The sequence below is a fragment of the Heptranchias perlo genome, chromosome 35, assembly GCF_035084215.1.
Source record: "Heptranchias perlo isolate sHepPer1 chromosome 35, sHepPer1.hap1, whole genome shotgun sequence".
NCBI classification, from domain to species: Eukaryota; Metazoa; Chordata; class Chondrichthyes; order Hexanchiformes; family Hexanchidae; genus Heptranchias; species Heptranchias perlo.
The window spans coordinates 20,114,372-20,127,612 of NC_090359.1; the positions used below are offsets into that span (position 1 = coordinate 20,114,372).

The window sequence follows — 13,241 nt, forward strand, 5'->3', positions numbered from 1 at the left end:
CTGACCCTCCCAGTGCCAGTACTGAGGAAGCGTTGAACTGTCGGAAGGTGCCGTCTTTTGAACGAGATGTTAAACCGAGGCCCCGTCAGCCCTCTCAGGTGGACTATTTCAAAGAAGAGCTGGGGGGTTTTCCCTGATGTCCTGGCCAATATTTATCCCTCAACCAACAACACTAAAAAACAGATTTTCTGGTCATTATCACATTGCTGTTTGTGGGATCTTGCTATGCGCAAATTGGCTGCCATGTTTCCTACATTACAACAGTGACTACACTTCAAAAAAAAAAGTAGTTAGCTGGCTGTAAAGTTCTTTGGGACATCTGGAGGTTGTGAAAGTTGCTGTATTAATGCAAGTCTTTCTTTCTTTCTTTCTTTCTTTCTCCTTTCTTTCATAGACTCCAGCCCTCACTATCTGGTCGTCTTTTAATGCTTTTTCAAGTGGCCCAGCCAGTCACTCAGTTGGCAAGTAGGGATGGACAATAAATGTGCCCTTGCCAGCAACACCCACATCCCAAGAACAAGTCGGTAGTGCAGTGGTTATGTTACTGGACTAGTGAGTCTGGACTGTGGGCAGTTTGAGAATTTGAAATCAGTTTTTAAAAAAATCTGGAAATAAAAAGATGGTGTCAGTAAAAGTGACCACGAAGCTGTCGGATGGTCGTAAAAACCCAACTGGTTCTCTGACGCGCTTTAGGGAAGGAAACCTGCCGTCCTTACCCGGTCTGAGCCTATATGTGACTCCAGTCCCACCCAAACATGGTTGACTCTTAACTGCCCTCTGAAGTGGGCCAAGTGAGCCACTTGGTTACCACCACCTTATCAGGGCAATCAGGGATGGGCAATAAATGCAGGCCTTGCCAGCGATGCCCATATCCCCAGAAGGAACTGCTGTCAGAACCATCCACCAGCAAGAGTCAGCCTCTTCAGCAAGGGACAGAAATAAAATGGCAGGAAGAGTTATTTCAGAAAGTCAGCAATTAACTTCAAACAAAGCACAGGGCACAGGAAGCACTTGTAGGAAACATGAATCACATGAAGACGCCAAGCGATGGAATGGGAAAGAGGAGGACGTGCCGTTAAAGCTCACCTTGGACTGGTTGTTCTTCAGTCTGTGCGCTTCATCCACCACTAGACAGGCCCATTTAATGGAGCCCAGGGCTGCCTGGTCGATGGTAATCAGCTCATAGGAGGTCAACAAGACGTGGAACTTCACCTGTGCCTGATTCTACAAAAGAAAATGTTAGTTAGAGCAGTTTAACGCTGTTGTACCATTGCTGCACAAGGACAGATTTATCAGTGAGGTTCCCCGCTTTTCTGTTTAGGTTCCTCTGGGTCACTCTGCAGTGTGGGTGCAGGACCCGCTGCCAGTGATGCTCTGGATTACTGTCCAGTGTGGGTGCAGGACCCGCTGCCAGTGATGCTCTGGATTACTGTCCAGTGTGGGTGCAGGACCCGCTGCCAGTGATGCTCTGGATTACTGTCCAGTGTGGGTGCAGGACCCGCTGCCAGTGATGCTCTGGATTACTGTCCAGTGTGGGTGCAGGACCCGCTGCCAGTGATGCTCTGGATTACTGTCCAGTGTGGGTGCAGGACCCGCTGCCAGTGATGCTCTGGATTACTGTCCAGTGTGGGTGCAGGACCCGCTGCCAGTGATGCTCTGGATTACTGTCCAGTGTGGGTGCAGGACCCGCTGCCAGTGATGCTCTGGATTACTGTCCAGTGTGGGTGCAGGACCCGCTGCCAGTGATGCTCTGGATTACTGTCCAGTGTGGGTGCAGGACCCGCTGCCAGTGATGCTCTGGATTACTGTCCAGTGTGGGTGCAGGACCCGCTGCCAGTGATGCTCTGGATTACTGTCCAGTGTGGGTGCAGGACCCGCTGCCAGTGATGCTCTGGATTACTGTCCAGTGTGGGTGCAGGACCCGCTGCCAGTGATGCTCTGGATTACTGTCCAGTGTGGGTGCAGGACCCGCTGCCAGTGATGCTCTGGATTACTGTCCAGTGTGGGTGCAGGACCCGCTGCCAGTGATGCTCTGGATTACTGTCCAGTGTGGGTGCAGGACCCGCTGCCAGTGATGCTCTGGATTACTGTCCAGTGTGGGTGCAGGACCCGCTGCCAGTGATGCTCTGGATTACTGTCCAGTGTGGGTGCAGGACCCGCTGCCAGTGATGCTCTGGATTACTGTCCAGTGTGGGTGCAGGACCCGCTGCCAGTGATGCTCTGGATTACTGTCCAGTGTGGGTGCAGGACCCGCTGCCAGTGATGCTCTGGATTACTGTCCAGTGTGGGTGCAGGACCCGCTGCCAGTGATGCTCTGGATTACTGTCCAGTGTGGGTGCAGGACCCGCTGCCAGTGATGCTCTGGATTACTGTCCAGTGTGGGTGCAGGACCCGCTGCCAGTGATGCTCTGGATTACTGTCCAGTGTGGGTGCAGGACCCGCTGCCAGTGATGCTCTGGATTACTGTCCAGTGTGGGTGCAGGACCCGCTGCCAGTGATGCTCTGGATTACTGTCCAGTGTGGGTGCAGGACCCGCTGCCAGTGATGCTCTGGATTACTGTCCAGTGTGGGTGCAGGACCCGCTGCCAGTGATGCTCTGGATTACTGTCCAGTGTGGGTGCAGGACCCGCTGCCAGTGATGCTCTGGATTACTGTCCAGTGTGGGTGCAGGACCCGCTGCCAGTGATGCTCTGGATTACTGTCCAGTGTGGGTGCAGGACCCGCTGCCAGTGATGCTCTGGATTACTGTCCAGTGTGGGTGCAGGACCCGCTGCCAGTGATGCTCTGGATTACTGTCCAGTGTGGGTGCAGGACCCGCTGCCAGTGATGCTCTGGATTACTGTCCAGTGTGGGTGCAGGACCCGCTGCCAGTGATGCTCTGGATTACTGTCCAGTGTGGGTGCAGGACCCGCTGCCAGTGATGCTCTGGATTACTGTCCAGTGTGGGTGCAGGACCCGCTGCCAGTGATGCTCTGGATTACTGTCCAGTGTGGGTGCAGGACCCGCTGCCAGTGATGCTCTGGATTACTGTCCAGTGTGGGTGCAGGACCCGCTGCCAGTGATGCTCTGGATTACTGTCCAGTGTGGGTGCAGGACCCGCTGCCAGTGATGCTCTGGATTACTGTCCAGTGTGGGTGCAGGACCCGCTGCCAGTGATGCTCTGGGTGACTCTGCAGCATGGGAAGTGGCTCCGACACCCACATCAGACAGTAACTCAGAGGATCACAGGCTCGGCCCCGGGCCCTCGCTCCCCACGCCCCGGGCCCTCGCTCCCCACGCCCCGGGCCCTCGCTCCCCACGCCCCGGGCCCTCGCTCCCCACGCCCCGGGCCCTCGCTCCCCACGCCCCGGGCCCTCGCTCCCCACGCCCCGGGCCCTCGCTCCCCACGCCCCGGGCCCTCGCTCCCCACGCCCCGGGCCCTCGCTCCCCACGCCCCGGGCCCTCGCTCCCCACGCCCCGGGCCCTCGCTCCCCACGCCCCGGGCCCTCGCTCCCCACGCCCCGGGCCCTCGCTCCCCACGCCCCGGGCCCTCGCTCCCCACGCCCCGGGCCCTCGCTCCCCACGCCCCGGGCCCTCGCTCCCCACGCCCCGGGCCCTCGCTCCCCACGCCCCGGGCCCTCGCTCCCCACGCCCCGGGCCCTCGCTCCCCACGCCCCGGGCCCTCGCTCCCCACGCCCCGGGCCCTCGCTCCCCACGCCCCGGGCCCTCGCTCCCCACGCCCCGGGCCCTCGCTCCCCACGCCCCGGGCCCTCGCTCCCCACGCCCCGGGCCCTCGCTCCCCACGCCCCGGGCCCTCGCTCCCCACGCCCCGGGCCCTCGCTCCCCACGCCCCGGGCCCTCGCTCCCCACGCCCCGGGCCCTCGCTCCCCACGCCCCGGGCCCTCGCTCCCCACGCCCCGGGCCCTCGCTCCCCACGCCCCGGGCCCTCGCTCCCCACGCCCCGGGCCCTCGCTCCCCACGCCCCGGGCCCTCGCTCCCCACGCCCCGGCCCCACATTACTCAGTTGTTAAAAATTGAAGACTTACCCTGATTTTGACGGCTCGCTTGCTGAATTTAATTGCGTTATCGTCGAAGCAGAACTCGTTTTCCCGGATGACGGCACGGCTGTCCTTGTCTCCTGTGTACGTCACCACATAGAAATTAGGCGCCCACATCTCAAACTCTCGTTCCCAGTTTATGATCGTAGACAAGGGAGCACTGACTAGGAAGGGGCCTTTTGTGTGTCCCTGAGGAGTCAGAATAAGAAATGTACAATAATCAACTGGACAATTGTACACAGGTAAAAAGAAAACCACTCCTGGAGGAACAGCAACAACTTACATTTATATAGCGCCTTTAACATAGTAAGACGTCCTAGAGCACTTCACAGGAGCAATTATCAAATAGAATTTGACATTGAGACACATAAGGAGATATTAGGACAGGTGACCAAAAGCTTGGTCAAATAGGTAGTTTTTAAAGAGCATCTTAAAGGAGGAGAGAGGTTTAGAGAGGAAATTTCAGAGCTTCGGGCCTAGGCAGCTGAAGGCACGGCTGCCAATAGTGGAGCAATGAAAATTCGCGATGCACAAGAGGCCAGAATTGGAAAATCAGAGGTCTTGGTGGGTTTGTAGGGCTGGAGAAGGTTACAGAGATAGGGAGTGGGCGAGGCCATGGAGGGATTTGAACACGATTGAGAGAATTTTAAATTCGAGGCATTGCAGGACCAGGAATCAACGTAGATCAGCGAGCACAGTGGGTGGGGGGGGGTTGATGGTGAACAGGACTCGGTGCGAGTTAGGATACAGGCAGCAGAGTTTTGGATGAGCTGAAGGTTACAGAGGGTGGAAGGTGGGAGGCCGGCCAGGAGAGCATTGGAGTAGTCGAGAACAAGAGCATCTCGAGCACTAGTACCTGAAGGTGATGGTGAGACACGTGCTGCACGATTCCTTGCACGAGCAGCAGTGTGAAGAGACACCAGGAGGGATTGCCCTTCGGAGTTACACCCATTCCCTCCAGTGGGAAGCACAGAGAATCGGGCTAGGAAATGTTCCACCGTCTCCCCATCACCATTTCTGGGATTTTCTGCTGGAAGTGATGTTGGGTCTCCGGTACACTGATCCCAATATGGACAGGCACATTGTAACAACATGCAATTTGGTGAGTGCGATTTAAATTTAAAATGTCCCAGAGCGTATGGATAGATTTTGATTTTTGTGCGTTAGTGTAAAACGGGTGATAGTGATTCGGCAGCACGTTTTACTTCTCTCCCGATAATACAGGCTGCTGACTCGCTATCTCCCGTTTTACACAGTCGCACAAAGTCAAGAGCTACCCCTCAGAATTTAATTGATCCCAGGGGCAATCCGTTCAACCACAGGAGTTCTTACCAACTCCCCTTCAGCTGCTCGGGAGGTTGTCAGCCTGGTAATGGCAGGGCAGGTGCCCAAGCCTATCGCAGTGATCCCTCTCCCCTCCCTTGCCCTGCTACCCCTTCCTCCTCCCTTGCCCAGCTACCCCCTCCTCCTCCCCTCCCTCCTCCTCCTTCTCCCCTCCCTTGCCCCACCACCCCCTCCTCCTCCCTTGCCCCACCACCCCCTCCTCCTCCCCTCTCTTGCCCCACTATCCCCAACTCCACCTCCTTCTTTGCCCCACGACCTCCTCCTCCCCCCCCCCTTGCCCCATTTACCCCCCCTCACCACACACCCTGTGGTAGGCTCTCTAAAGCAGGTTGGGAGCCTGCTGATAACATCATGATTAGCCCGACTCTGGGAGAACAGCCCTGGTCAGGAGGGCAGGCAGAGGCGGAGGGGCACCAGCCCCCCAGGATGTGTGCGTGTGTACAGCGTCCTACACACAGTGGAGACCCAGCACAATTTGGCACATCCCAATCATGCTCCAATGTACAACGGGTCGGCCTCTTTATGGAAAGGTTCCCACATGCCAAAAGGAGATAGGGAAAGAGGTGCTATTTTCCTGACCTGGAGCTAGAAATTCACAAGCACCCAGCAATCTGAAAACTTCTCTCAGCAACCAGCAATTAAACTCTAAATGACCTCCTGATTCTATTCAACAACAACAACTACTACTTGCATTTATATAGTGCCTTTAACCTGGTAAAATGTCCCAAGGCGCTTCAAAGGAGCGTAATCCAACACAAATTGACAAGACTACAGGAATTCGCTGTCGTGTATGGAATTTGCTGCCCAAATTGGTGGTAGAGGCAGGGACCCTCAACAGTTTTAAAAAGTACCTGAACCTGCACCTAAAGTGCTGTAAGCTGCAGGACTATGGACCGGGTGCTGGAAGGTGGGATTAGAATGGGCACCTGGTTGTTCTTCGAGCCGGCCCCCTTCTATGCAGTATCTTTTCTATGGTTCTATGGGAGGAAGCACCTGAGGAGCAGACTTCGAAAGGAACAGGCCAAGTTATCGGCTATACACCACGAGCAGCGCTGCTAACCCCATTCATTCTCGGGATGTGGGTGATGCCAGCAGCCCTCCGGGACCTCACCTCAAGTGGCTGTTCTTCAACATTTTACTTTTAAAAGAAAAATCATTCTGGGGATGTGGGCGCCGCTGGCAAGGCTGGCATTTATTGCCCATCCCCTAGTTGCCCTGATAAGGTGGTGGTAACCGAGTGGCCCGCTTCAGGAGGACAGTTAAGAGTCAACCAGGTCAGTGTGGGGACTGGACTCACACATAGGCCCAGACCGGGTAAGGACGGCCGGTCTCCTTCCCTAAAGGGGCATTAGTGAACCAGTTGGGATTTACGACAATCCAATAGCTTCGCGGTCATTTTTACTGATGCCAGAATTTTGAACTTACATTCTCCGGACCGCCCAGGTCCAGGGCCCCCCGGACATATCCACTGTGCTACACTTTTTTTAAAAAGGTGAGAGACTAGTAGGTGTTAGTATTCAGAGGAATTTGGGTGTCCTTGTACACGAATCACAGAGTTAACATGCAGGTACAGCAAGTAATTAGGAAGGCAAATGGTATGTTGGCCTTTATTGCAAGGGGGTTGGAGTATAAGAGTAAGGAAGTCTTGCTGCAATTATGTAAGGCTTTGGTGAGACCACACCTGGAGTACTGTGTACAGTTTTGGTCTCCTTACCTAAGGAAGGCTTTTCTTGCCTTGGAGGGGATGCAATGAAGGTTCACTAGATTGATTCCTGGGATAAGAGGGTTGTCCTAAGAGGAGAGATTGAGTAGAATGGGCCTATACTTTCTGGGGTTTAGAAGAATGAGAGGTGATCTCATTGAAACATATAAAATTCTTAGAGAGCTTGACAGGGTAGATGCTGAGAGGTTGTTTCCCCTGGCTGGAGAGTCTAGAACTAGGGGGCATGGTCTCAGGATAAGGGGTCGGTCATTTAGGACTGAGATGAGGAGGAATTTCTTCACTCAGAGGGTTGTGAATATTTGGAATTCTCTGCCCCAGAGGGCTGTGGATGCTGAGTCATTGAATATATTCAAAACTGAGATCGACAGATTTTTGGACTCTAGGGGAATCAAGGGATATGATGAATTGGATGGGAAAGTGGAGGTCGAAGATCAGCCATGATCTTACTGAATGGCGGAGCAGATTCGAGGGGCCGTATGGCCTACTCCTACTCCTATTTCTTATGTTCGTATGTTACTATACCCCTATCTAACAGTGGGAGAGATCAGCCAATATTATCCAAGAGTGACCTAAACTGAAGGCCGCCTTTTACCTCTATGTACAGAGAGTACAAGAAGACGATGGTCTGGATCGTCTTGCCCAGTCCCATCTCGTCGGCCAGGATAGTATCGGTGCCCTGAGCCCAGGAGAAGCGCAGCCAGTTTAGCCCCTCCAGCTGGTACAAGTGTAGGGTTCCGCCGGTGGCAGTGATGAAGTCCGGCTGTGTATCGTATTTAATTGTTGGCTACGGAGAGAAAAAAAAACAAGACGGTGACACAATACAACCTTAGAAAGAAAAGCGGAGAGAGCTGGAGTTACAGGGTGGAACAGCCAGTACTTGGCACCTGCAGAATCGCGAGGCCAACAAAAATTTTTAAAAAGACTGAAATTGCTTTTATGATCGATTAAGTAATAAAGAAAGAACTTCCATTTATACAGCACTTTTCACAACATCAGGACATCCGAAAGTGCTTTACAGCCAATGATGTACTTTTTTGAAGTGCAGTCACTGTTGTAATGTGGCAGCCAATTTGCACACAGCAAGATCCCACAAACAGCAAGGTGATAGTGACCAGATAATCTGTTTTAGGTGTTGGTTGAGAGTTAAATATTGGCCAGGACACTGGGGAGAACTCCCCCTACTCATCTTCAAAATAGTGCCATGGGATCTTTTATGGCCACCTGAGGGAGGCCTCAGTTTAACGCCTCATCTGAAAGACGGCACCTCCCGACAGTGCAGCACTCCCTCAGTACTGGCACTGGGAGTGTTGGCCTGGATTACGTGCTCAAGTCTCTGGAGTGGGGCTCGAACCCACGATCTTCTGACTCAGAGGCGAGGGTGCTACCCACCGAGCCACAGCTGACACGTGAGGAAATGAGGAAAGATTTAGGAAACTGGGTTGGTTCTTGTTGGAAGGGACACTGCAAGGTGATGTAGATGACGTTTTCAAGACTATGAAAGGGACTGACAAATGTTGATGCAGACAAATTTTTCAAGAGTTCAGATACCAGGGAACGCAAGTCAAAAATTAACAGTAAGGAGGGTTGGGCAGAACTTCGGTTGCCATGGAAGGCCATCCAAGCCAATGGGAGCAAGAGACAATTGGGTGGTTCTTGAGAGAAAGAGGACGAGTTGGTAGCACTCGCGCCAAGAGTTAAAAGGTTCAAGTCCCACAGTAGGACTTGAGCACACAATCTAGGCTGGCACTCCCAGTGCAGTACCGAGGGAGCGCTGCGGTGTCAGTGGTGCCGTCTTTTGGATGGGACATTCAGTCGAGAAACCCCCCCCCCCACCCACCCACCTATTTGGGTAGATGTGAAAATCCATCAGAACTATTCCAAGAGGAGCAGAGGAGTTCTCCCGGTGTCCTGGCCAATATTTATCCCTCAACCAACACCACCAAAAACAGATTAACCGGCAGTTTATGGGTCCTTGCTGCATGCAAATTGGCTGTCATGTTTGCTTATATAACAGAAGGTAAAGGTCTTTACAGGTGACACTTGGTCCGTGTGATCTCCTGGACTAGTTTCGATCGTCTAAGGTGGGGGGGGGGGGGAGGAGGTCGGAGAGGAATTTTCCTGAGTATTTTTGTCCTTTATTGGCCCTGGGTTTTTTTTCCTGTTTATTTGCCTCTCCCATATATTACACGGCTGCTGGGGTGGTCGTGAGGTGGTGGTGGGTGGGGCGGGGGCGGGGGCGGGGAAGGGGGACGAGACAAAATGTTTAGCCATGATGGTCCAGCCATCATGGCGTGGGGCAAGCTTGATGGACCAGCTGTCAATTTCATATATTTGTAGTGTCTGCATCTAAAATAGTAATTAATTATTGTAAAGCACTTTGGAAGGTCCTGAGGATGTGAAAGGCCACATGAACACATAGAATTTACATCACAGAAACAGGCCATTCGGCCCAACTGGTCTATCCCGGTGTTTATGCTCCAAACGAGCCTCCTCCCACCCCCTCTTCTCACCCTATCAGCATATCCTTCTATTCCTTTCCCCCTCATGTGTTAATCTCGCTTCCCCTTAAATGTATCTATGCTATTCACCTCAACTACTCCTTGTGGGAGCGAGTTCCACATTCTCACCACTCTCTGGGTAAAGAAGTTTCTCCTGAATTCCCAATTGGATTTATTAGTGACTATCTTATATTTATGGCCCCTAGCTTTGGTCTCCCCCACGAGTGGAAACATCTTCTCTACGTCTACCCTATCAAACCCTTTCATAATTTTAAAGACCTCTATCAGATCACCCCTCAACCTTCTATATTCCCCGTTACCACAGGCTACCCTCGTAGCTCTGAATGTTTTTTTTAAATTATATCCAGGTAGAATAAATAAGCCCCCCCACTCCTCTTTTCGACAATATATGTTATACTCGTAGATTTACGGCAATCACAAAACCCTCCACGATGAGGACATCAGACTAGGCCTTGCTGCCCTCCCGCTCTTACCTCTATCACAGGCGAGCCGGGAGGCTTGTTGTCCAAGAACTCTTTGATTTTCTTGAACTTCTTGGTTTTCTTGGGCCTGACCGACTCCTCTCCGACGATCATCTCCCTGCAGCAGAAACAGCACGGGGTTAAAGCTGGGCTTCCCGTACAGGGAGACACAAGGGACTGAGGGGGGTGGGGAGCAAAATGAAGCAGAGAAGGATGTCTGCAGGATATTAATCCGACTAGTTGGCACCTTTCTAACAGTACATTTTTAGCGTCCAATTTTCTGAGCTGCAGAGACTCTGTCCCACAGTCTTCCCTGCATCCTCAGTTCAGTCAAGTCTCATCCTTCCATCCCCTACTCTACCTCATACTTATATAGGACCTCAAAACTGTGGAACTCCTTGCTGCCCTCAGTCCTGTACCCCACAGGTTTTTAAAAACACAAGCTTGGCGTCATCTAATCATGACCTCCTGATTCATAGAATTACAGAATCACATAGGACAGGAGGCGGCCATTCGGCCCATCGTGCCTATGCCGGCTCTTTCAAAGAGCTATCTGAATAGTCCCACACCCCCCAGTGCTCTTTCCCCACAGCCCTGCATATTTTTCCTTTTCAAATATGCCTCCATTTCCCCTTTTGAAAGTTACTATTGAATCTGCTTCCACCATCCTTACAATTGTAAACAATTTTACAACACAAAGTTATAGTCCAACGATTTTATTTGAAATTTACAAGCTTTCGGAGGCTTCCTCCTTCCTCAGGTAAATGTCAGGAACTCCTCGAAGCCTTTGCAACTGCCCGTTGCAATGACTATCTGTAATCACCATGTATTGTTCTGTGATTTATAAATGCGTAGGCTTCGAGGAGTTCCTGACATTTACCGGAGGAAGGAGGAAGCCTCCGAAAGCTTGTAAATTTCAAATAAAATCGTTGGACTATAACTTGGTGTTGTAAAATTGTTTACAATTGTCAACCCCAGTCCATCACCGGCATCTCCACATCATGGCTACCATCCTTACAGGCAGTGCATTCCAGATCGTAACAACTCGCTGCGTAAAAAAATCTGCTCTAATCCCCTCTGGTTCTTTTGCCAATTACCTTAAATCTGTGTCCTCTGGTTACCGACCCTCCTGCCAGTGGAAACAGTTTCTCCCCATCAAAACCCTTCACAATTTTGAACACTTCTATTAAATCTCCCTTTAACCTTCTCTGCTCTAAGAACAACCCCAGCTTCTCTAGCATCTCGACATAACTGAAGTCTCTCATCCCTGGTACCACTTTAGTGAATCTTCTCTGAACCCTCTCCAAGGCCTCATCCCAACTTCTCTCCTGTTCTTTCCAATCTCTGTGGCTGTTCACCCAGGGGTCTCAATTAAAATTTTAAATTGCCTCCAAGACCAATAATGCATTTTGTTACAATTCTCGTGTGTATAGTATACCACACTTTCTGAACCACACTAATCCAATAATTCTTCAATAATTCATGGTTCTATAATATCTTCATGTTGTTTAATGCCTGATATTGCAGATTATCACTCCAACTAGTAATGATAATGTCCCAATCGTTAATAATTAACATTTCTTTCTGTGCCATTATTATTACATTGGTTAACACATTCTTTTAAGAAACTGTTGTCAATCCACTCAGTGGGTCCCACGGGAATGCCCACTGCAGTGCTGTATAGATCAGATCTGGAGATCGGCGTCTCCAAATTGTCAAACGAGGGGACTGAATTACGGGAAGGTGGGCTGGAGAGGTGGTGTCAGAATTGGCTCAGGGGGCAGCACTCTCGTCTCTGTGTCAGAAGGTCGTGGAATCAAGCCCCACTCTAGGACTTGATCTCAGCTAACATTCCCAACGCAGTACTGAGGGAGTGCTGGACTGTCGGAGGTGCCATCTTTCGGACGAGACGTTAAACCGAGGCCCGGTTGAGTCTGCCCTCTCAGGTGGATGTAAAAGATCCCACGGTACTATTCTGAAGATGAGCTGGGGAGTTCCTGCTGGTGTCCTGGGCCAATACTTATCCCACAACTAAGATCACTAAAACAGATTAGCTGGTGATTACCTCATTGATGTTTGTGGGATCTTGCTGTGCGCAAATTGACTGCTGCCGTTTCCCTACATTACAACAGTGACTATACTTCGAAAGTACTTCATTGGCTGTAAAGCGCTTTGGGACATCCTGAGGTCATGAAATGCAAATCTTCCTTTCTAACTGCTGGAGCTCAATTCCCAGGAGGGTGGTAATAACCAACAGTTACTTCACACTTCTAAACAGAATGGGAATGAAGTACCTGGACCCTGAACTTACATTGTGGGATAAGAAAGGACTTTTACGTAGTACCTTTCACAACCTCAGGACGTCCCAAAGCGCATCACAGCCAATTAAGTACTTCTGAAGTGTAGCCACTGTTGTAATGTAGGAAACGCGGCAGCCAATTTGCGCACAGCAAGATCCCACAAACAGCAATGTGATCATCTTTTTTTAATGATGTTGGTTGAGGGATAAATATTGGTCAGGACACCGGGGAGAACTCCCCCTGCTCTTCTTCGAAAGAGTGGCCGTGGGATCTTTTCCGCCCACCTGAAAGGGCAAAGGGCAGCCCTCGGTTTAACGTCTCATCCGAAAGATGGCACCTCCAACAGTGATCCCTCAGCACTGCACAGGTAGTGTCGGCCTAGATTATAGAATCATAGAATGGTTACAGCACAGAAGGAGGCCATTCGGCCAATCGAGTCTGTGTCAGCTCTTTCTAAGAGCAATCCAGTTAGTCCCACTCCCCCGCTCTTTTCCCATAGCTCTGGAAATTTTTTCCCATCAAGTATTTATCTAATTCCTTTTTGAAAACCGCGAATGAATCTGCTTCCACCACCCTTTCAGGCAGCGCATTCCAGATCATAACTACTTGCTGCGTAAAAAGGTTTTTCCTCGTGTCACCTTTGCTACTTTTGCCAATCACCTTAAAGCTGTGTCTTCTGGTTCTTGACCCTTCAGTCAACGGGAACAATTTCTCTTTATTTACTTTATCTAAATCCTTCATGATTTTGGACACTTCTATCAAATCTCCTCTTAACCTTCTCTGCCCAAAGGAGAACCATCCCAGCTTCTCCAGTCCATCCATGGAACCATTCTAGTAAATCTATTCTGCACCCTCTC

The 13,241-nt window shown here is 51.4% G+C and overlaps 1 protein-coding gene across 10 annotated transcripts in view; it reads right to left on the minus strand.

The window, feature by feature from the left end:
• chd3 (chromodomain helicase DNA binding protein 3) overlaps positions 1-13,241 on the minus strand; it is a 110,399-nt gene that overhangs the window by 54,265 nt on the left and 42,893 nt on the right. For all 10 annotated transcript variants that reach the window (XM_067972027.1, XM_067972028.1, XM_067972029.1 and 7 more), the window contains 4 exons: positions 10,097-10,202; positions 7,697-7,888; positions 4,026-4,226; positions 1,087-1,224 (listed from right to left, as the gene is read on the minus strand). In XM_067972027.1, the coding sequence (XP_067828128.1) occupies positions 1,087-1,224; positions 4,026-4,226; positions 7,697-7,888; positions 10,097-10,202 (637 nt within the window). The remainder of the gene's footprint in view (positions 1-1,086; positions 1,225-4,025; positions 4,227-7,696; positions 7,889-10,096; positions 10,203-13,241) is intronic.